The sequence below is a fragment of the Cydia strobilella genome, chromosome Z (genome assembly GCF_947568885.1).
Source record: "Cydia strobilella chromosome Z, ilCydStro3.1, whole genome shotgun sequence".
Lineage (NCBI taxonomy): Eukaryota > Metazoa > Arthropoda > Insecta > Lepidoptera > Tortricidae > Cydia > Cydia strobilella.
This window is the reverse complement of record NC_086068.1, coordinates 55,507,200-55,529,723: the sequence shown is the minus strand read 5'-3', so window position 1 is coordinate 55,529,723 and position 22,524 is coordinate 55,507,200. Positions and strand designations below refer to the sequence as shown.

Sequence of the window (22,524 nt, the reverse complement as noted above, 5' to 3'; positions counted from 1 at the left end):
CTTGAGTGTATTTATATTCATTCATCCATGTATATGTATGCACGGGCAGGTTGCTTACTCGTACATACATCCACACGGGGTACACAAAGAATGTTATAAATTAATTATGCATGTTACCTATTACAATGTTAAATTGTAGAAGTTGTTACAAAAGTTTAATTATACAAGTAGTTATAGAATAGACATGAAACCGAGCGACCAGGGGTAAGAGAAAGGCATATCCATGTGTTGACAGTTTCATGTATGCCAGCATAATCCTTTTTCTCTTTCACTTTTATAAATTTCGGTATTTCGCCATCGCCTCCTTGCTATGATGCCATAACCCGACCATGAAATTAAGTTATTTTGTTATACGAACGGGTCTACCGCGGTCCGCGATTACTTTTCATTGTTTTTATTTTTACCTTAAATTCCGACCCGGTATACCCGTTCGTATAATTAAGTATGTGTTCAAAAGGTCGTCAATCTGGTGTCGCGGGGCGAGGTAATTCGAATCGGGGCAGGGCGGTGCGTGGCCGTCAAGAGCCTGACACTCCTTGATAGAAAAAGATAGTCTTATTGCGAATCCTATGAGAGGAACGAGAAAATAGTGTCATGCTTTGTCCTTATCACCGACCGGGTGGCATCATAGGTAGGAGGTGATGGAGAAAATCCGAAATTTATAAGAGTGAAAGAGAAAAAATCCTATGCTGTCCAAATTTTATATGAATATAGATTTAGAATACCTACTTCATTTGTTTCAGATTTTGGGCTAAAATATTAGTTTAAACATCCATGTATGTATACTAAAATCGGTTCAGCCAAACGCGACATAATCGCGAACAAACATATATACATACAAACATACGGGTGAAACTGAAACCTCCTTTTTTTAAGGCGGTTAAAAATGCCCGGTCGGTGATAAGGACAAAGCATGGCACTATTTTCTCTTTCCTCTTATAGAAATCGCATCTTTCTCTATTAAAGAGTGTCAGGCCCTTGGGCGGAACTTAAAAAATTTCTTTGTATTAAACGTCATATTTCCACACGAATAGGGGATAATACTGCAATGTTCTGCCACCAGTGCAGAACTAGCCTTTTTAGTAAACCATAGAGTAACTTATACATACTGTACGTTTAACAGGTTTCTGACAGGTTTTCAGAAATAATAAAATATGACATTGATGCACCAAGCCGGTTTGCTTACAGAGGACCTACCGGGAAACGCGAATCCGAAAATTCGCTATCTGCCTCTTTATCGCTCGAATATGCAAGAGTGACAGAGATGTTAGATAAAGAAATTTTCTTGTTTCACCGTAGACCCTCAGATCGTGGTAGTGGCGCCATGGCGCCCTCTACGAGTCTACGCAGAGTTTCGCGTAATATTCCCTATTGGATGTTAATGACGGCGTTTCTATTCTCTCTTACTTGTTTGAGCTTGCACGGTTTGTCAATAATGTTTTATAATGATTTGATTGCGCAGGCGTCACTGTCATCCGCCCAAAGCGACTTCGAAGCCTTGGCGGCTCTCGACGAGCAGATCAAGTCGTTCAACGTGGGTGCCAACCCCTACACCTGGTTCACCATGGAGGCTTTGGAGGAGACGTGGCGCAATCTGCGCAAGATCATTGGTCAGTCGTACAGTCAACGGCATAAATACTATACGCGCGCGAATTCCCTGCACGGCTGAGGAATGTTAGGAATGTTGGGCGTCATGACATAGTGGTGTCATTTTCCGAATGCACGGAATTGGCGCGCGGACAGTATATATACATACCCAAAGTTTCAAAAATGTGTGTACGCTGTTACGCCTTAGACAATAAAGTCGTGTTAACATATTTTTGAGCCATTTGTCTGGATCGATATGTTTGCCTTCGACAGATAGTACATACATGAATATACCTAGTTTTTTTTTTCAACAATTAGCTCCATGGATGATTTAAAATTTTTGTAATCATAATTTATATCGTTTGAATACCGGAAAAAATAAAAATACTATTGTAAACCTTCAAATTATTTTTATAAAAATATACATATTTAAAATGTTGAAAATTTTTACAAATACAAATAACTTTATTTTGCATGAAATATGGTACAAAAGGTGGTCAGATAATATTATACATAAGTAACACATATTTCACCAGCATCTGGCATTGCAAAAAACTAAACTTACAACTAAAGCTAAGTTTAAACAATCATAGTCAATATTATAATATAATTATCATGCACCTACCTCACTCAAAAGATGTCATGTATTTCCTCAACGGAATAGAAGGCTTTTTGTACGAGCCATGCTTTTAGTTTTACTTTGAACATTTTCAAAGGCAACTGTTTGATGTCATTATCCAGTCTAGTGGTTGAAACGCTCATAATTTTTTAACGCGCGAATTCGACAGAACGCGATGACGTCACACGTTGGACGGTCCAACTGACGTTTGCTACTAATGCCACTTATGTGAACTAATCTGTCGAACGCGTGACGTCACGTGACGTTTTCCGCGTTTCACTCACTAGCTTTACGCGGGCAAATTTTTGTACTTTTTATTTATTATTTTAAGCATTTAAATGATAATTTAATGACGGAAATGCATTTATAACATGATATAACGGTAAAAAACATTCAAGTAAAAAAATATTTCGTTCAAATGTAAAACTTCATGCTCGAGACTAATCTACTCTACTTCATGCTGCACAGTCCTGATTACCTACATCTCTGAGCCTTATATTAATTCATAGACATAATATATACAAGTAGTTATAGACGCGCCACTGGGCGACCGGGGGTAAGAGAAAGAATATTCATATAAAATTTGGGCAGCATAGGATTTTTTCTCTTTCACTCTTATAAATTTCGGTATTTTGCCATCGCCTCCTACCTACGATGCCACCCGGTCGTTGATAAGTACAAAGCATGGCACTATTTTCTCCTTAATTAAGCCATTAATTATATCGTTTACTTGCAGCCGAGCGCGACATCGAACTGACGAAGGAGGCCCAACGCCAGGAGGAGAACGACAAGCTCCGCAAGGAGTTCGCGAAGCACGCCAACGCGTTCCACCAGTGGCTAACAGAGACCCGGTCAGTATCTAGTCCAATCCCGTCGTATCGACACAGAAAAATCAATGAGGGCTACCCAAAGAAATAAATATACCATAGAAGACGCAAATGCATCTACTTCGCGTGTCCGAACCCCGACCAAGCGTCGAGGTTGACCGTCGCTCTTTACAGTCCACGCGCGTCAGTTGTTTCAGCCTGACGTCCGTGAAAACTTAAAAAATGCTTCGTTGCATGATAATTAACTGCAACAAACCAAAAATTGCGAGCACCCAAAGGCAAGAACATATTTCCTATCACAGATAAGTAATTTTAAAATTATATTATGCGTAAATTTTGTATGAAAAAGTCGGCACGCTTGGTTTCAATACAAATCGTGGTTGCCTTTGGGTGTTCGCAATTTTTAGGCTGTTGCGGTTAATTATCATGCAACGATGCATTTATTAAGTTTTCACGGACGTCCGGCTGCAGCAACCGGCGGCGTGGACTGTAGAGAGCGACGGTCAACCTCGACGCTTGGTCGGGGTTCGGACACGCGAAGTAGATGCATTTGCGTCTTCTATGGTATATTTATATATTTATTTCTGTGTTACATACTGTATTTTGAAAAGCCCTTTAAATTATATTTACTTTGAGCTACCTGTCGTAATACGGAATTGCTAACACCGCCTTGATGCGCAGGTACCAACTGCTAGGCTGGGACGGGTAAAGTACCGCCGGAACTGCAACATAACCCGCCTTTCCTCACATGTCGGTTAAAATTGAAGGACATTGTGAAAAGGCGAAGCTTTTCTTGTCGTTCTGTGCGTGACAACACGGTTTTTTTTTTCAGCTTTTTCAATTCTATATTTCTACTTTTGATGTACTAATTATCGATGTGTAACATTTGCGTGTAACCGATTTCAAAACAAAATAACAGTTTAAAAAAACATTTTGTTTTATTTGTCATTTGGGGCATTTTCAATGAAAAGGGACCTTATTGTCGATGGCGCTTACGCCGCACAGCGTCGCGCGTCATTGCATTTATATCGGAGCATCGTTTATAATGGCGTAATCGCCATCAACAATAAGGTCCCTTTTTATAGAAAATACCACATTTTATTTTCTAGTTTTCTTATTTATTTTGATATCGGTTCGAATATCTATTTCTTATAATGTTTGAATGTAATTTATATTCCACCTAATCTTATGGAATAGATAAAACAAATAGCCAGAATCAGGATAACTAACTGATGAATTGATTCTACATTTAATTATACATATATTCAGAATTAGAAAGAGTCAACAGACTCCATAGTGCGTTTAGGGCGACCGCTAGTTGTCGCGGTTGCACGGAGCGTATTAACGAAAAACGGTTTGAGCCAGGGACCGAATACCAGTATATTTTTCATACAAATTAACCGGTATCAAAGATAGATATAACTCCGTAATAGATGGATACAGTCTAAGGAAAAAACGTGCCTCGAAAATCACGAAAATTTGATTCTCGATCAGATGGCGCCACTAGTTTTGGCCTACACTCGTATAGAGGGCGTTGACTGTTTCGTTTGTTATTTATAATTTTAACGCATACCAGTGAAAGAGCATGGGTCAAAATCATATAAAAATAATTAATGCAAATAAAAAAATCATTTATTCCTATTTAAATACATTTTATCGTATTTTTATAAATATTTATTTTTAGTTTTAAAGTGTGTCGACAGATGGCAGTGAATTTACTGGGGTTACAAAATTTACTATGACAGTAACGCTCTAGTATAAGTTACTCTATGCCGGTATTCAATTTCGGTATCACGGTTGTTTATGTATATTCTTGCACTTAATTTAGCTAATTTGATCAATCATTATCCTTACCTAAATACTATTCTATAACATCAAAGAAATATTGTGAATCTCGCATGAGATATTTAGATTTTTAGTTATACTGATAACGGTCACTGGTTTGAGCAACGTTAACTGGAGCGGACGCGTGCGACGGATTTTTCACCTCGGCAGTTCGAACAAGCCTACTTTCGTCACTCCATTTTAAGGGAGTGAAACAAAGTATCTTTTTAATTTAGTTAAGGCCATGAACTGCCACGTCATACTTCTATTGCAAATTCTTTTTTTTTTTCTCTGTATTATTCTGTGTAATTCGACATACATTTTAACCTTTATGTTCTCACTACCGATGTGAAAAATTGTATGTGCAACACGAGAGCAAACTTATTTCACATCTCGTGTTTTTTGAGTCCCTCGCTACGCTCAAGATTCTAACAGTAGTTATTCTGACCGTCAGTAGCCGCATAGAGTAACTTATACTAGAGCGGTACTGTCATAGTAAATTTTGTAACCCCAGTAAATTCACTGCCGTCTGTCGACACACTTTAAAACTAAAAATGAAGATTTATAAAAATACGATAGAATGTATTTAAATATAGATAAATGATTTTTTTTATGTGCATTAATTATTTTTATGATTTTGACCCATGTTCTTTCACTGATATGCGTTAAAATTGTTAAATAACAAACGAAACCGTCAACGCCATATATACGACTGTAGGCCAAAACTAGTAGCGCCCTCTGAACGAGAATCAAATTTTCATGATTTTCGAGGCACGTTTTTTACTTAGACTGTATCCATCTATTACGGAGTTATATCTATCTTTGGTAGCCGGGTTCTTTGAATAGAGATTCATAGTAATAATGATACCGCAGCACATCGATGATGGAAGGCACCGGTTCGCTGGAGCATCAGCTGGCCACGCTGCGCCAGCGCGCCGGCGAGGTGCGCGCGCGCCGCGCCGATCTCCGCCGTCTCGAGGAGCTGGGTAACTACTGCCAGTCCAGTGTTGTATTGTATTGTATTGTAGTTCGGGCGATTTTTCGCAACTCGACGACTGGCGCCTATTTTGCGTGACACTTATTACTGCCAGTGTTATTTAAAATAAAATCTGGTTTTTTTAATTTCGTAGACGAAAATGACCACCACAAATGTCAAACGTAAAAATAATATGTGACCGACTTAAAACAAACAGTGCTGATCTTTGATTGCGGTTTGTGAATAACCGATAAATATTAAATTTATTTTAGATTCAAAATAAACCATAAATGAAATCTACTCACACGAGACACTGCGCTAAAAAAAACTTCCGAGGTTTTTAAGTACCAAGTCCATTGCTTTTCAGGGTTCCGTACCCAAAGTGTAAAAATGGGACCCTATTACTAAGACTTCCACTGTCCGTCCGTCTGTCTGTCTCTCCATCTGTCACCATCTGCAACTTATGTTACGAATGAGTTGGGTCTTGGTCGAGTTTCTGAAGACTATCTAGTTATCTAACTCGCACACCAGTGGCTTGAAGCGTCGAGTATTTAAATTTTCATTTGCTTTCGCGCGTCGCAGTGACTTATTGAATAACTTGGGAATAGATTTACCTTTCGTACCCAAACCCGCCTCCACTACCGCACACTAACCATCCTCTGGCACAGGCGCCGCCCTCGAGGAGCACCTCATCCTGGACAACCGCTACACGGAACACAGCACCGTGGGGCTGGCGCAGCAGTGGGACCAGCTCGACCAGCTGTCCATGCGCATGCAGCACAACCTGGAGCAGCAGATACAGGCCAGGAACCATTCTGGTGAGTTACATATTCCCTAGTCTTGAACATATGTTAAATAGGTACTGTTTTAGGCAGCAGTGAAGCAGTTTTGCACCAAGTTTGCGTCAATCAGTAGCCATGGAGTTGACTGGACGCCGATGATCGGAAGACGCTAGTGTGGTTTCTCTTACCGTGTACCATACATACAGAGCTTTCAACAATAAATAAAAAATAATAAAATAAATATTAGGGGAAATATTACACAAATCAACCTAGCCCCAAACTAAACAAAGCTTGTACTATGGGTGCTAGGCGACGATATACATATGTACTTATGTAGATAAATACATACTTATATACATAGAAAACAGCCATGAGGAGCAAATATTTGTGTTCATCACACAAATAAATGCCCTTGCCGGTATTCGAACCCAGCACCATCGGCTTCACAGGCAGGGTCACTACCCACTAGGCCAGACCGGTCGACCGCGGTCGTCTAAGGAGATCGTCAATTTGAAAGGAGTTTTAAAATTGAAATATTAAATGTATTAAGACTATAATCTAGCGTGTCAAGATACACATTAAATTATTACTGTTATTTGTAATGCAGGCAGGCACTTTAAATAACTGATAATGCCTGTATCCAGAGTCTCACTGAGTTCTCAATGTTGAGTAGAATTTGCTTTGTGCTTATAGTTGGTCAAGCAAATGTTGTCAGTAGGAAAAGGCGCGAAATTCAAATTTTCTATGGGGCGATATCCCTTCGCGCCTACATTTATTTTAAATTTGCCGCCTTTTTCTACTGACAAGATTTGCTTCACCAACTATATCTAATTTATTCTTGAACTCATTGAAACTTCGGGCCGGGAGTTTGTTCCAAGCTTTGACCACTCTGTTGCTAAAGAAGTGTCTATGAGGATTATTGTAGGACCTTCGAGACACCAGCTTATACACTGGATTAAATTGACTGGATTACAATTTTTTGTATTTTTGTACAGGCGTAAGCGAGGACGCACTGAAGGAGTTCTCGATGATGTTCAAACACTTCGACAAGGACCGGTCCGGGCGCCTCAACCACCACGAGTTCAAGTCGTGCCTAAGAGCGCTCGGCTACGACCTGCCCATGGTGGAGGAGGGCCAGCCCGACCCCGAGTTCGAGGCCATACTCAGTGAGTATCATACTGTTTGTTTGTATATCCATCGAATTACTAAGCTAGATCAATCTATACCAATTTTAATATTGTTTATGAACAATTATGTAACAAAAACATCCATTCCAACAGACGTGGTGGACCCGAACCGCGACGGGCAGGTGTCCCTCCAGGAGTACATGGCGTTCATGATCAGCAAGGAGACAGAGAACGTGCACTCCTCGGAGGAGATCGAGAACGCGTTCCGCGCCATCACCGCGCACCAGGACCGCGCCTACGTCACCAAGGACGAGCTCTACGCGGTGAGTTCCGTGTCCTTTATAACGGACATGTCACATGTTCCCCCGGTACATGTCGTGGTAAGCGAGGAGACGAACGTGCACATTGACAGTAATAAAAAGGAGGCAAAATGTGAACGGCTCACATAATGACATCATCGAAACGAGCCGACCTATTCATCAAACTATACTTCAGAATCTATTTCTAATTCCCAATCCCGCTCCACAGAACCTCACCAAGGAGATGGCGGATTACTGCGTGGCGCGCATGAAGCCCTACGTGGAGCAGAAGACGGAGCGGCCCATCCCCAACGCGCTCGACTACATCGACTTCACGCGCACGCTGTTCCAAAACTAAGCACCCGCACCGTAGCAGTACTAACCTATTAAACCATACACATACACTCTTATTTTTAATTTTGTACTTGGCGGATACGTCTGCTGAACCCCCAGATTTTACCTTTTGATAAATTCTACGACTGGTAAGTCTTAGTTTGCTAAGACAAATATGAATTGTACCTAGAATATTTATACCATGTCGATTGTAGTGAAAAGTGAGTTGCTTTGATCAGGCCTGGCTTAGATGTTACGCCAATGCCACATTTCAGAGCTTTCCACTTTGTTTATAATTGAATGTCGTTTAGAAGGAACCAATTTTACATGTCCTTTAGAATAGACATTTCAAAAGCCGCGCAACATTTCTCACACCTTTACATGACTTGTTTCCACTTTTTACCCCTAAATACCCTCCCATTACTCATAAGTATTATTAACACTAATTCATAAATAGTGTTAAAGGTTTGTATTTCCATTCTGCATATTAAACTCAATCGTGTATAATGTATAAGCTAATTTCAATTGGAAACAGGTCAGGTAACGTGTCGCCGACTAGCAGAATAAATAATATATATTTTAACAGTTTAGTACTGCACGGAGCGTGCTTAGCAAGTTAGCACTCATATATTCCAGTATAAGTGTAACAAATAAAGCATTTAAAGTTTTAAATAATAGTTGTGTTGCTCTGAGGCTGAATAGTGCGTGCGCTCGGCTGAGCGTTCTGGAACGTGTGTGTCGCTTCGTAGTGCTACGGACCGTACCGCGTACGTTACGGACTGATGATTTAATTATACTGTCCCTTTCTAATGAAGCTGCTTGAGTAAAGTACAAATACAAACTACGTCTATTTTTCTAGTAGTGAATCGATTATTAGTAGCTATCGTTGTTAAATAAATGATATTGTAAAATGTGACTTGTGACGTAGTTTTAATATGAAGTTTTAGAAATTTTACTGTATAAAAATCACGGTTGAATTTCTTCAAATCCAAAACCCTGTAAAAGTTAGTCGTAAAATGTCATTTTTACTGTACATAGGCAGTAAATAGGTTATACACAGTATTTATACAATATCAGTCCGTACTCGACTATGGGATGTCGTTCCTTCTCTCTGGACTAGCAGAGAGATAAGAATTTTCCCCTTCCCTCACTTATCAGCTCTAGCCAGCAACTAGGTGCCTCGATACGATAAAGTATTTAAATTATTACTATTCTTAAGCCTAACAAATGTTTATTGTCGCTAAGAACTTTATTTTCTGTATTCCATTATTAACAATCAATAAATATTTATTTCAATTTTTTATCTAATTATTACCGTTTTATTTATGTATTTTATTAACGTTCCACAGACAAGAAAGTTGATGTTGACTAGTTAGACCAAGATAAGTCTGCAACGATTTTGACAGCACTTGCAGTGCAAGTGTTATTTTAAACGTCAAACTTCTATGAAATTATGACGTATAAATAACACTTGCACTGCGTATGCTATCAAAATCGTTGCAGATTTTCCTTGGTCATGCATACTCTATCAAACCTCGTTAGCAATGTTGCACTTCATTAAAAAATATGGGTTAACAAAACTATGTATCGTAGGGAGCCCTATCTAATCATATGATTTTCGGGGGCCCTTGCGTACACTAAGGTACACTTCGACCCATCCCATAGGGATCTTACTCCCTTACGAAAGATTCGTAAACTACTCATTTGTGACGTAAAATGCTTAAACATGGCAACAATTTAGTATGGAATTTTTTTAGTTCCAGTTTATTTAATTTTTAATATTTTATGTCGCACTATAGAACCCTAACTTTACCGTTGGTGCTCAAACATGCTGACTGACTGACTGCACAACAAATTGGAAAGAAGTAAAATTAAATACACGTCGACTCTCTAGTTGGGGTGCGGAGTGCAGAACTGCATATTAGAACTGCATCCTCCTCCTCCTCCTCTCTGACCCTCTCTGGATTCGATAAAAATGTAGTCCATGATCGAATTTAAACTATCGTGAGACATATTAACTTAACTAACTTAGCGGTTTCACTCACGTGTTTTTAGTCACTCGCGCGACATGTTTCGGAGAGCCTGCCGTGGGCAGTACGTGACGCCCAACCGTCGTGACCGCTTCTCACTCGGGCACTGTTGGTGCTTGAAAATGGAGACCTAGGCTCTCCGAAACATGTCGCGCAAGTGACTAAAACACGTGAGTGAAACCGCTAAGTTAGTTATGTAGTCCATGTTTGGGATTACTAAAACAAAATACAGTCAAACAGTTTGATTAGATTATGTATTTACAAGTTTAACAGAATTTATATCTTATCATCTACGGTTCACTAGTTTCTTAACAACAAACATTTCATTATTAACACGTTCATAAATTGTGCTATTCTCAATCAAATCGGTACTTATTATCGGTTATCAATAAGGCGCTAATTCCATATAGCTTCAATTGAAAATCAACCTTATTGACAAGCGACAATGTGGGCACAATTAATAGCATAACAAAGTACACACACGAGTATGAAAACGGGTTCCATTATATGGAAATAATAAACAATGTAGGTACCTACAATTTGCCAAGTGCTACGTCAAACGTCAAATATGGAGCTTAGGGATATGTATGTATTATTACTGCAAAGTTTGTGCAAATTTAGCGTCTTCAGAGTCCATACCGCAGTGAACTTTTGCGGAGCAACAGCAAGTAACTTTTCCCCTCACTAGCTCGGAAAGTTGTCTTTTATCCTTCGAAAAAAGCGGGGAAAAACGCGATTTATCCACTAGTGGGGAAAGTAATTTGACCTTGGATGGAGCGTGTTTAAGTAGCTTGACAGATAACAAAACGTAAAACGCTCATGATAATGGTTCGTTCGATATGGTTCGATATTAATTATCATTAAATAAATGGTTTGAGAATCTAATAAAACATACCAAATTTAGCTTTATTTAATGATTTTAAGTCATACACCTTAAAATTCCATAAGAAACGTTGTTTTTTTATAATGATGTTAAATATAATTCTGATCGCACAAGTTGAGTCGATGCAATTTTAAAACGCATCGTTGACATTTCATACGTCAGAAATGTCAACATTGTCAAAAAAATTTCTACTTAAAAACTTTTCTCACCGACTCGCGTAAAAATACACAACTTCAGAGTTTTCTGTTATAATATCGTAAAAAAATTAGTGATTCCAGTGATGAAGATGATCTAACGCCTGTGGATGTTGCACTTTCCTCGCTATAGTGAGGTGAAAAGTTTTGTGTTACACACGGGTGCAAATGTATTTTAATTCTCGTGTGTTGATTCACTCGCGGGTAAAATACAACTTTGCACCATTGTATAACAAATAACTATTACCTTGTTGCACAATGTTGCTCCACTAAAGTTGAGCGGTGTGGATGTACCTTTTAGTTCACGCCTAAAGATAAGTAAAGTCAGTCTACTTCAAGTCCGGTGTGCTAACTGCTAACTACTACTCAGATACGTCCGCAGGTCGGTGAGGGTGGACCGTATAAGCTTGGCCGGGGTGGTCTCGCGCTGCAGCCGACTACGCCGCATAGCGGTGTCAACCCCCGAAACTGTAGTAATATAAGGCAGTAAGTCTACTTCAAGTCGGGCGTGCTACTGCCCAGATACATCCGCAGATCGCTCAGGGTGGACCGTATGAGCTTGGCCGGGGTGGTCTCGCGCTGCAGCCGACTACGCCGCATAGCGGTGGCAACCCCCGAAACTGTAGTAATATAAGGCAGTAAGTCTACTTTAAGTCGGGCGTGCTGCTACCCAGATACGTCCGCAGGTCGGTCAGGGTGGACCGTATGAGCTTGGCCGGGGTGGTCTCGCGCCGCAGCCGACTGTACGCCGCGTAGCGGTGGCAGCGCCCGAAACTGAAGTAATATAAGGCAGTAAGTCTACTTCAAGTCGGACGTGCTACTGCCCAGATACATCCGCAGATCGCTCAGGATGGACCGTATGAGCTTGGCCGGGGTGGTCTCGCGCTGCAGCCGACTACGCCGCGTAGCGGTGGCAACCCCCGAAACTGTAGTAATATAAGGCAGTAAGTCTACTTCAAGTCGGGCGTGCTGCTACCCAGATACGTCCGCAGGTCGGTCAGGGTGGACCGTATGAGCTTGGCCGGGGTGGTCTCACGCCGCAGCCGACTGTACGCCGCGTAGCGGTGGTAGCCCCCGAAATTGTAGTAATATAAGGCAGTGAGTCTACTTCAAGTCGGGCGTGCTGCTACCCAGATACGTCCGCAGGTCGGTCAGGGTGGACCGTATGAGCTTGGCCGGGATGGTCTCGCGCCGAAGCCGACTGTACGCCGCGTAGCGGTGACAGCCCCCGAAGCTGTAGTAATAGTCTCCGCCTTGAGAACCTTTGATCCAGAGCACGTCTATCGGGGGTACGTTGCCGGCTTCTTCTTCCTTCTGAAAGTTTGAAAAAACGGGCTATTTTTTGTTTTGGATATCATATTAAACTCTTTGCATTATGTTAGTCGATCAGGGCAAAAGGGCATAGTAGATTGTGTTACATGGGAGCAAAATGACATATTGACGGCGCGGGCAATTTTGTTTAACCCTCGTGCCTTGTAACCCTCGCAACGCTCAAGATTCCATTTTACGAAACCACTTGCTACGTGGTTCAATTTTGGAATCTTTCGCTTGCTCGGGTATCAATATTACACGAGCGGTTAAACAACCACTGCCCCCTTGTAAAACAAATAACTATTATGACACATGCTTTTCACATTACCTATTATTATTTCACATTATTATGTTTCAAAATATTATTAAGCTAAAAAAAGTTGTGTCGCAGAACAGAAAAGTGTCACGTTGATCCCTCCTAGCAGGGAAAAAAACTGCCACTGATCCTCCCTAAGAGGGAAGGAATAGTAGATTGTGCCACAAGGGAGCAAAATGACATATTTACGGCGAGGTCGTCTATTGAATCCTAAACGAAGGGCAGGATTCTAAAGTAGAATACTGAGCGTAGTGAGAATTCAAGTGTGCTACCCCAAGATGGAAATAATTTTGCTACCATATGACACATACTGCGTTTCACTTCACCTATGAGGTAATTATGATGTTTAAAAATATTATTTACTAGCGAACCGCCCCGGGGTAGTTCAACAAATTTACACAAAACCTTTACAAATTATACAATATTATATTGCGTAGTTTTAAAGATCTAAGCATAAATAGGGACAGCCATACAGACAGCGGAAAGCGACTTTGTTTTATACTACGAGTATGTAGTGAAGCTAAAAAACAATAATGTGCAAAAAAATTAAAAACAGTGTCCTAGAACAGAAAAGTGTTACTTAGATCCCTCCTGGCAGGGATGAAAAAGCCCTTTTTCGAATTGGTGATGTGAAAAAGCCCTTTTCCGAATAGGTGACGTGAAAAAAGAATCGTTGACCTAGACAGAATTTAAACAAAACTTACAGTGGTGGTAGAATAATTTCCGATGGTGACTTAATACCTATACCTATCGTAATTTTGAGAAGTATCAAAATTGTAGACATTTCACAGCACTTTTCTGCACAAGTAGGTACCTAGTACCTTACCTACACAGTAGAAATATAGTATGTAAATATGTACATTTGCACTAACTTTTCTTTGCAGCTGACTGTACAAAGACTAACTTATTTTTATTTAAGCTGATAAGGTGTGGTTACCTATAATTGGACAAACATCTAACCGCAATGTCTTTTGTCTGTTGGTGATCCCAAATAAATAATAGCTATTTCTGCAACAAGTGAGGAAAGTGTATGATTCCCGACGAGCGGAATTTTATTCACGAGCGAGCAAAGCGAGCGAGTGTATAAAGGAATACGAGTCGGAAATCATCTTTACGCACGTGTATCATACAATGTTTTACTATGCATTGTGCGAGTAAATAAAAAAACATATCATGGCAAATAAGTTTAATTATTAAAAAAATGAAAACAAAAAGCACTAGTGCGAAAAAGAGCACTTTTCCGCACTAGTGCTTTTTGTTTTCATTTTTTTAAATGCGAGAAAGTAGCACCATATGTACTGTAAAAAAAAATTGAAAACAAAAAGCACTAGTGCGAAAAAGTAGTACTTTCCGCATGATATAGCTCCGTAGGAAACGCACTTTTCGAGCACATGCATTGTAATATTTATTTTATGCACGCTGCGCCAGACAAATGTGCACGCAATCATATTAAATGTATGAAACCGATATGCGTCACGACACAACACAACACGACACGACAGACAAATGTGAACCGGGCTTTAGTGAAAGGGTTAAATGTATTACTATGTTTGAGGCAATGGTACTTATGGTACCATTGGTACCTAATCAGTAATCACCTTAATAGTCTCCATAAGCGACAGGACCTTCTTCTCGTCTAGCTCGGGAATGAACGGCCGGATGAGCACAGAGATCGGGATGTCGTACACCTCCTCCTTCCATGCGCTGTGTACGCTTGTCATCCTTGCTGCTGTAAACAAATGTACATAATTATAATCACCCCTAATGATGCTATAAATGCGGTTCCGTAGCCAAAGGGTAAAAACGGGACCCTATTACTAAGACTTCTCTGTCCGTCCGTCTGTCTGGGGGTCCCTTTGACATAATTATTGAAAGTCAATGAAATGATGTCATATTATCATGTCATAATTCTGAAACCGTTAACTTGTCAGGATTTTCTTCAGGTTATCATATAGATTTAGGTAAGGTTTGTTTTATGGCAATAAGTTACGCGTTCATGAGAAAAACCAAATTATTACTAACGAAAATGTGGACAAACAATACATTATGACTTAAAACTATATGGAAAAACAATAGATACCCGTCTGTCTGTCTGTCACCAGGCTGTATCTCATGAACCGTGATAGCTATATAGAGAGTTGAACTTTTCACAGATCTGTTGCCGCTATAACAACAAATACTAAAAAGTACGGGCACCCCCGGTGGGTGAGACCGACTCGCACTTGTCCGGTTTTTTTTGTTTTTTTACTGTTACCTCTTCACGATTAAACCTCTGAACCGATTTAGATGAAGGAAATCGTACGAAGATATCTAGTTTGAGAATCTTGGAAGGATATTAGGATACTTTCTTTTAAAAACCGACCTCAAAAAGGATATACTCGTAATAATAGTACATTATGATACAAGTCTGCTAAGTTGGTCATTACACACGAGGCGATATTATGCGCGCGAGCTGTAAGCGAGCGCGCAATAAGAAAGCCGATGTGTGTAATGACCAATGCACACGCGTTTCATACGACGTTTTTCAACACACTTGCGAGAAAAAAAAAACTTTCATATTAATCAAATTTGAATAGTTAAAACAGTTAGTATTGTGTGTTAAGGGCCGGGCCGCGCACTGCGCAGGCGGTCGGGCGCGCCCGTGCCCGCCAGTCCGACCAATTAAAGAAGGCTCCCTTTCCATGCATATTATTAGCAATCAGCTTCTTAACTCAGTCGGATAATATTATGAAAAAGCAAGAGTGGAATAATACACTGAAAGAGCACGCGTGTTTAATATCTAGGATTATGAGCCAAAAATCGGTGGAATAAAAACGTCGTTTTGAGCAAGTGTGTTAAAAATTATTATCCTATAATCACTATCTACTCCCCAACCTTCCCTATTGTGTTGACACACTTTTGACAGCGTCTACAAATGATATGATAAATGTCAGGCAGGTACCTAAAATCAATATTTTTATACTCTTTGGGTATAATTATCTTTATAATTTATCTATTATGATATCACGTGTTTTTAGGGTTCCGTACCAAAAAAGTACAAAAGGAACCCTTATGGTACGACTCTGTCTGTCTGTCTATCACATTGCTAAATATCTTGAAAACTACTGAAGCTATCGATTTGTAATTTGGAATAGTTATGAACAGCGCTAACCTTAACAGATTTGAAGTGTAATTTTTTATTTTTATTTTTTATTAATTATGAATAATGCCCCATATAAAGAGGGGGCAAAAAGTCAGTCTAGTTACTAGGTTGAGTGGGATATCATCTGAAAGAGCTCGAATTGAACATTACAAAACATTTTTTTATTTAAATTTTTACATAGTAACATTATCATAAATATTACAGCATAAATATAATTATCAAAAAATATTTTCTAATTTAATTTGCAATTTAAGCCCATTTGCGGATGTTTGTTATAATTGAAATGTCTATGAGACTACACTAAAAATACCTTCTTTCAAATAAAACAAAAATTGTTGAAATCGGTTAACATGATAAAGAACTAAGTATCCTAGAAAAACCAAAACATACATACAGGTCGCGCAAATTAGTTAGCCAATTTTCCGATAGATGGCCCTGTACACAATTACGCTTAGTATACTTCTGGTCAAGTCTATCGTGATTCTATTTACTTGAGAAAATTGAAAGTTTGTACGGAACCCTCGGTGCGCGAGTTAACCGGTTAAGCACTTGCCCGGTTTTTTTAATTATTATCAAACAAGATTACGGCATTATCTATGCAAGCCGAAGTAAATAAAGTCAGCCAGTGGTCAGGCTGACCTTTGCGAATGCATATTGAACAAGGTAGGTGTTAGGTATTCTCATCTCTTGCTCACCTCAGATATTCAATAGTTATTTGTGCAACAAGAGAGAAAAGTTGGTTTTTCTTGCGAGTCCCGAATTTTGAGTCCCGAGAAAGCGAAAGATTCTATAATTGAATCACGAGCGAAGCGAGGGACTCAAAAACACGAGATGTAAAATAACTTTGCTCTCGTGTTGCACACATAATTTTTCACCTCAGTAGTGAGAACATATTGAAGGTTAAAATGTATTTCGAATTACACAGAATAAACAGAAAAAAAAGTATTATAATATGTACGATACGATAAGATACGATACGATACGATACGAGACGAGACGAGACCGGACCGGACCGGACCGTACCGTACCGTACCGTACCGCCGTACCGTACCGTACCGTACCATACCATAAAAAAAATGTAATAAAAGTATGAAGTTCATGGCCTTCACTAAATTAAAAAGCTACATTGTTTCACTCCAGGGAGTGACGAAAGTAGGCTTGTTCGAGCTGCTGAGGTGAAAAAATATATACTTGGGTACTTATTACAATATACAGTGTAATCTCGTTAATCTGGCAATCCGGTTCGATAGTCCGGTATTCCCAGTAATCCGGCACTAAACTTGGGGTAGAAATTTATTTATTGACATACACACACACACACATTGTGTACACGTTTATTTACACGGCATTACAGTTTACACCAATACACCGAGAAATTATTTTTTTTACCAAATTAACAAAACAAGAATACATAAAAACAAAACATAAGAAACTAGGTATTATCACATACAGGTACTACAGTATGGGGTTCTTCAAAAAAGGAGTGTACAGGTTTTTAAAGGGTCGGCAACGCGCATGTAATATCTCTGGTGTTGCAGGCGTCCATAGGCTACGGTGACTGCTTACCATCAGGCGGGCCGTATGCTTGTTTGCCACCGTCGTGCTATATAAAAAAAAGGCACTAGCTAGCCTATCATCCATTATCTTACAATACTTCAAGCATTCTCGGTACACACATACCACATCCACATATACCCATCCAGACGCAAACAGATCACACTGGGGTGCGGCCGCCATGATCCTTCTATATCCTAATTTACTGTGTGCGCTTACATTATCGCACTTCAATCTCTTTATAAATTGCTAAGTTTTTCTTTGAATTTAGTATTTTTGTAATGTGCTTTTCTAAGACATAATAAAAACATATCAAAAGAATATGCAGATTTGCTCTAACTTCCAGTAATCCGGCTTTTGTGTCAGCATTAGTGCCGGATTAGTGAGATTGTACTGTATACCTACAGTGCTAATTTCTAAACATTTGACTCGACGGGGCCGGTAAGTCTGTTATATCATACGATTATAGCGCGAATTGTTAAATACATATAATATAGCATAAAATAATTGATAAACATATATTCACGTTTGGGTCACTTTGGCCTCTAGGTAACTCAAATTCGTAGGTAAAAAAGTCGCTGAAAATAAAGTTGTTTTCGATTTGTATGCAAAGCACACCGATATTGATTACAGTCGTATTTGTGTTCAAGATTACCATTTAAATATGTATCTTTACTGTAATTTTTTATTTGATAATACTTATTATCATCTATTATCTTAGTTTAGTAGTTACGTCGAGTGCAAGTTTGTTTTAGGTGCTTTCAAGCGTATTCCTATAACTTGTTATAACTTAAATAAGTGATGTATAAACACTACAACCGGAACCATTCTCGACTAGATGGCGTTGACGGTTTCGTTTGTTATTTAACAATTTTAACGCACATCAGTGAAAGAACATGGATCAAAATCATAAAAATAATTAATGCAAATAAAAAAAACATTTATCCATATTTAAATACATTTTATCGTACTTTTATAAATCTTCATTTTTAGTTTTAAAGTGTGTCGATAGACGGTGCAAACTAGTATACTGACCACCCCAGACCGGTCACCTAGCTTTCGTTGATAGTAAAATAGCTTAGCTCACCAACATTCCTGCGGGCTCTGCAAGGCCGTGTGCGCTTCAAATGTGCCTATTTCAAACAAAAAGGTAAGTCCTTTGTCAAAGCCACAAAGATTCAGTTAATAAAATTGACCTACCAATACAATAGCGTTAGAGACTACGCGACAATTATCTAAAAGCTTGACAAAATATATGTTTTTATACGTCAGTCTCAAATAAGTATACTCTACTTCTGAACGTGAACTGTGGGGTTATATTTCTATTTGTAAAACTATTGGAACCTAAAGTTTAGGCTCGTTTTTGTGTGAACTAGTTACTATTGATACAGACATTACAGACTACTGTACCTATTTTTCAGAAAATATCGCAAATGTGAAGGATGAATAAGTAATTTAAAAGCACCAGGCGATAGATTGAATGTTGATTAGCAAGTATAGTACATGACTAGCTTTAATTCATTCTGTATGCCCTTGAATAATCTAAGAATTAAATCTTAGAGGAAGCATTAAGAGTCCGAGATACTTGAATATGCAACAATAGGGATGATGACACATGTTGAATTTTATAACAAAATCTAGTAAAATAGCAAATGAGCAATTTATCACAATAATGTGGATATCAAAATAATATATGGAAATGATACAAAATTACAGGATCTAAAAGTTTCAAAATTTAGTTTTTTTAATTTCCAAAAAGGAATAAAATAAAGATACCATTCGATTCCTTGCATTTTATCCAAAAAAGATTGTATATCAGCTATATGCATAAATGTAAAACGATACAAACCACATTCAAATGTCATTATCACTCAAAATCATGCCAACAGCCAACTTGAGAAAACAACGCAAAATTTGCATCAAATGATTTTGCCACTTTAGTCAATAAAAAAACCGGCCAAGTGCGAGTCGGACTCGCGATCCAAGGGTTCCGTACATTACACAACAATGTATTTTTGATGTGAAATGTCTTTAAAAAACCCGTAGGGGTCGGATCAAAAACTAAGTAATTAAGTCCGACTCATGCTTGACTGCACATTTCTAATAGGTTTTCCGGTGATCTATAAAGATCTATTTTGTGTATTTTTTTTAAATTTTTTGACCCAGTAGTTTCGGAGATAAAGGGGGGAGGGGAATACTAATTTTTTGCCTATTTTCTTGAATAACTTCTAAACTATTTATCTAAAAATAATTAAAAAAATAATTCAGATTCTCACAATGAGCTCTTTCATTTGATATGTAACACGATGTAGTTTAACTTTATTTTTTAATTTTCTCATTTACCCCCCAAAAGTGGCCCCCGTGTTTAAAATTAATTTGTTTACGTTACATGGCTTTGGGTCACAAACTTACATATGTGTACCAAATTTCAACTTAATTGGTCCAGTAGTTTCGGAGAAAATAGGCTGTGACAGACGGACAGACAGACGCACGAGTGATCCTATAAGGGTTCCGTTTTTTCCTTTTAAGGTACGGAACCCTAAAAAAACTTTCTTATCAGTTTTTGAAGACGAGAGCTACGCTAAACGCTAATACAATAAAGTTGTGTTCAAATGGTTTTAAGCACCTCGCCTGCATCCCCAGTCAGTGTCGTTTGCGGGTCAGATGACATTACCTCGGGCTTGCTTACTAATAACCGGTCATTTCTTGTCTAAGTTTAGTACCGACCTAGGTTGCCTATAAAGGACGAGGTAACTTTCGCATAAAGCCTGTTTATATCTAGGGTACAAGTACAGTCAATATAAAAAAAAAAACAGATCAGAGAACGCGTGTAAGGTACTACCATTCTCTAAATACCATAACAAAAAGACATGTCATTATATTTCTCTATTATCCGTTGGCTCGTTTATCCGTTGGCTCTTGTATAATCCCAAAACCTCACTGGCAACGGGAATGCACTTATTTTTTAGCCACCGTGTATATTCCAGTTCCAGTTATCCAGTACTACTTATGTACAACTGTGTTTCACAACTTCAAGATATAATAACAATTCTATTTATTACACAGGTTAAACTATCCAATGATTCTTACAGTTAAGTACTGTGTTAATTACAATAGAAAATCGGCCGAGAGACATTGAGGAAAATAAAGTATTAAAAAAATTTAGTCATCGCCTCCCGCTTGATACTCTGTCAGATGATAGTTCAGATGCTATTGTGAATAAACAAAATCGTCAGTCGATTGTATCGCTGTGGAAAGACCGTCAGCTGGTCACATGAACATGTAAAAAAGAAAATTGTTTTTAATCATCGGCGTCATCGCTTCCCGTTTGATACTTTGTCAGATGATAGTTTAGATGCTATTGTTAATAAAACTGCAGTTTGTGGACTAATAATATAAAATTATATTCTGAAGAATGAAGTGACGAAATATAATGTAATCGATCGTATAGAAAGTGTTATATGCATACATTACGCAGTTTCATCTGAAATTCTAATCGTTTTCATCAGATTTACCCGCTACACACGCAATGTAGTTTTTAGGGTTCCGTACCCAAAGGGTAAAAACGGGACCCTATTACTAAGACTCTGCTTTCTGTCTGTCTGTCCGTCTGTCACCAGGATGTATCTCATGAACTGTGTTCTAGCTATCACAGTTTAAATTTTCACAGATGATGTATTTCTGTTGCCGCTATAACAACAAAAACAACAAACGTCATTTTATTGTCGTTTTTTGCGTAATTGTACGGAACCCTTCGTGCGCGAGTCCGACTCGCACTTGGCCGGTTTTATTGTATTTTTAGCGGTCGCCGACTTCATGACTCAACAATATAATTTAACCTTGTGCAATTATGAAATCGCTTATAACTTATAATAACAAAGTAATGTTATATTATTTCCAAGGTAATTGTTTGTATTGTGTTTTTGCTTGTCATTATGAAAATACCACAGATAAGAGCATAAAAGCTAGGTACTATTAAAAAAGACCGATCAAAACCGCGTAAAATTAAAAACTACGTAGGTATAAAACTATAGGTACTTACAAGTTTTAACAGCGGCCACGGAATTACTTAAATTGCAAATAGATCTTAACATGAGAGTTGAATAAAAACGACGTGTGCCCCCTTAGAATGTTGGCGCGGCACTGAGGTCGAACTAGGCGAAGGCTTCCTATTCGTCATCGTTACCTATTTGTGACCGGCTGATAAAGACATTAAACAAACAACTTTACCTGTTATGTTATGTTGTCGAATTATTGGGTTTTCACATCAAAACAACAGTAATCGGCGATTCTTCTGATAAGTAATAATACTAAGCTTGTAGCGTTCTCGGTTATCGCTAATCGCGAATGACTTATGCTTATGGTGGCATTAAAGCGCATATTCTAACTAATTTCCCAAATGTACATACGGCGGATAAGTCAAAGCTTACGGTCAAGCTAATTTTGCAGGTATTCTTGCGATTCGTGGTAATGACCCTAGTTTTGGTTAAGACAAGAATCCTTTCTCTACTTTAAGACTGACTTGACTCAGTTTTTCAGAAGTAGAAGCTCGAGTCCTTTTTAACTTGGTGCCCACTGATCAGTCCGCCGGACGATATCAGCCTGTCAGTTGGAACAAAAATTTTACAGTTCCGAACAACTGAAAGACCGAAATTGTCCGGCGGACTGGCAATCAGTGGGCCCCTTTAGAGAAATGACTCTAGAGACTTAAAAATAATTT

The 22,524-nt window shown here is 38.7% G+C and overlaps 2 protein-coding genes across 9 annotated transcripts in view; one reads left to right on the top strand and one right to left on the bottom strand.

Annotated features, from left to right (window-relative positions):
- Nucleotides 1–9,663, top strand: part of LOC134755146 (spectrin alpha chain) — a 69,833-nt gene extending 60,170 nt beyond the window's left edge. For 3 of the 8 annotated variants that reach the window (XM_063691633.1, XM_063691628.1, XM_063691625.1), the window contains 8 exons: nt 1,463–1,610; nt 2,943–3,057; nt 3,715–3,738; nt 5,731–5,843; nt 6,502–6,651; nt 7,611–7,781; nt 7,896–8,065; nt 8,271–9,663. In XM_063691633.1, coding sequence (XP_063547703.1) covers nt 1,463–1,610; nt 2,943–3,057; nt 3,715–3,738; nt 5,731–5,843; nt 6,502–6,651; nt 7,611–7,781; nt 7,896–8,065; nt 8,271–8,399 — 1,020 coding nt within the window. In that variant the 3' untranslated portion in view covers nt 8,400–9,663. The remainder of the gene's footprint in view (nt 1–1,462; nt 1,611–2,942; nt 3,058–3,714; nt 3,739–5,730; nt 5,844–6,501; nt 6,652–7,610; nt 7,782–7,895; nt 8,066–8,270) is intronic. The other 5 variants (XM_063691626.1, XM_063691630.1, XM_063691631.1 and 2 more) reach the window with 2 other exon arrangements.
- Nucleotides 9,664–12,115: 2,452 nt separating this feature from the next.
- Nucleotides 12,116–21,953, bottom strand: LOC134755265 (sulfiredoxin-1). The gene is made up of 3 exons (XM_063691779.1): nt 21,847–21,953; nt 14,707–14,837; nt 12,116–12,795 (listed from the first exon to the last, which is right to left on the bottom strand). Exons 1-3 carry the CDS (start codon nt 21,896–21,898, stop codon nt 12,586–12,588), a joined length of 393 nt encoding a protein of 130 aa, XP_063547849.1. The 5' UTR covers nt 21,899–21,953; the 3' UTR covers nt 12,116–12,585.
- Nucleotides 21,954–22,524: the final 571 nt, after the last annotated feature.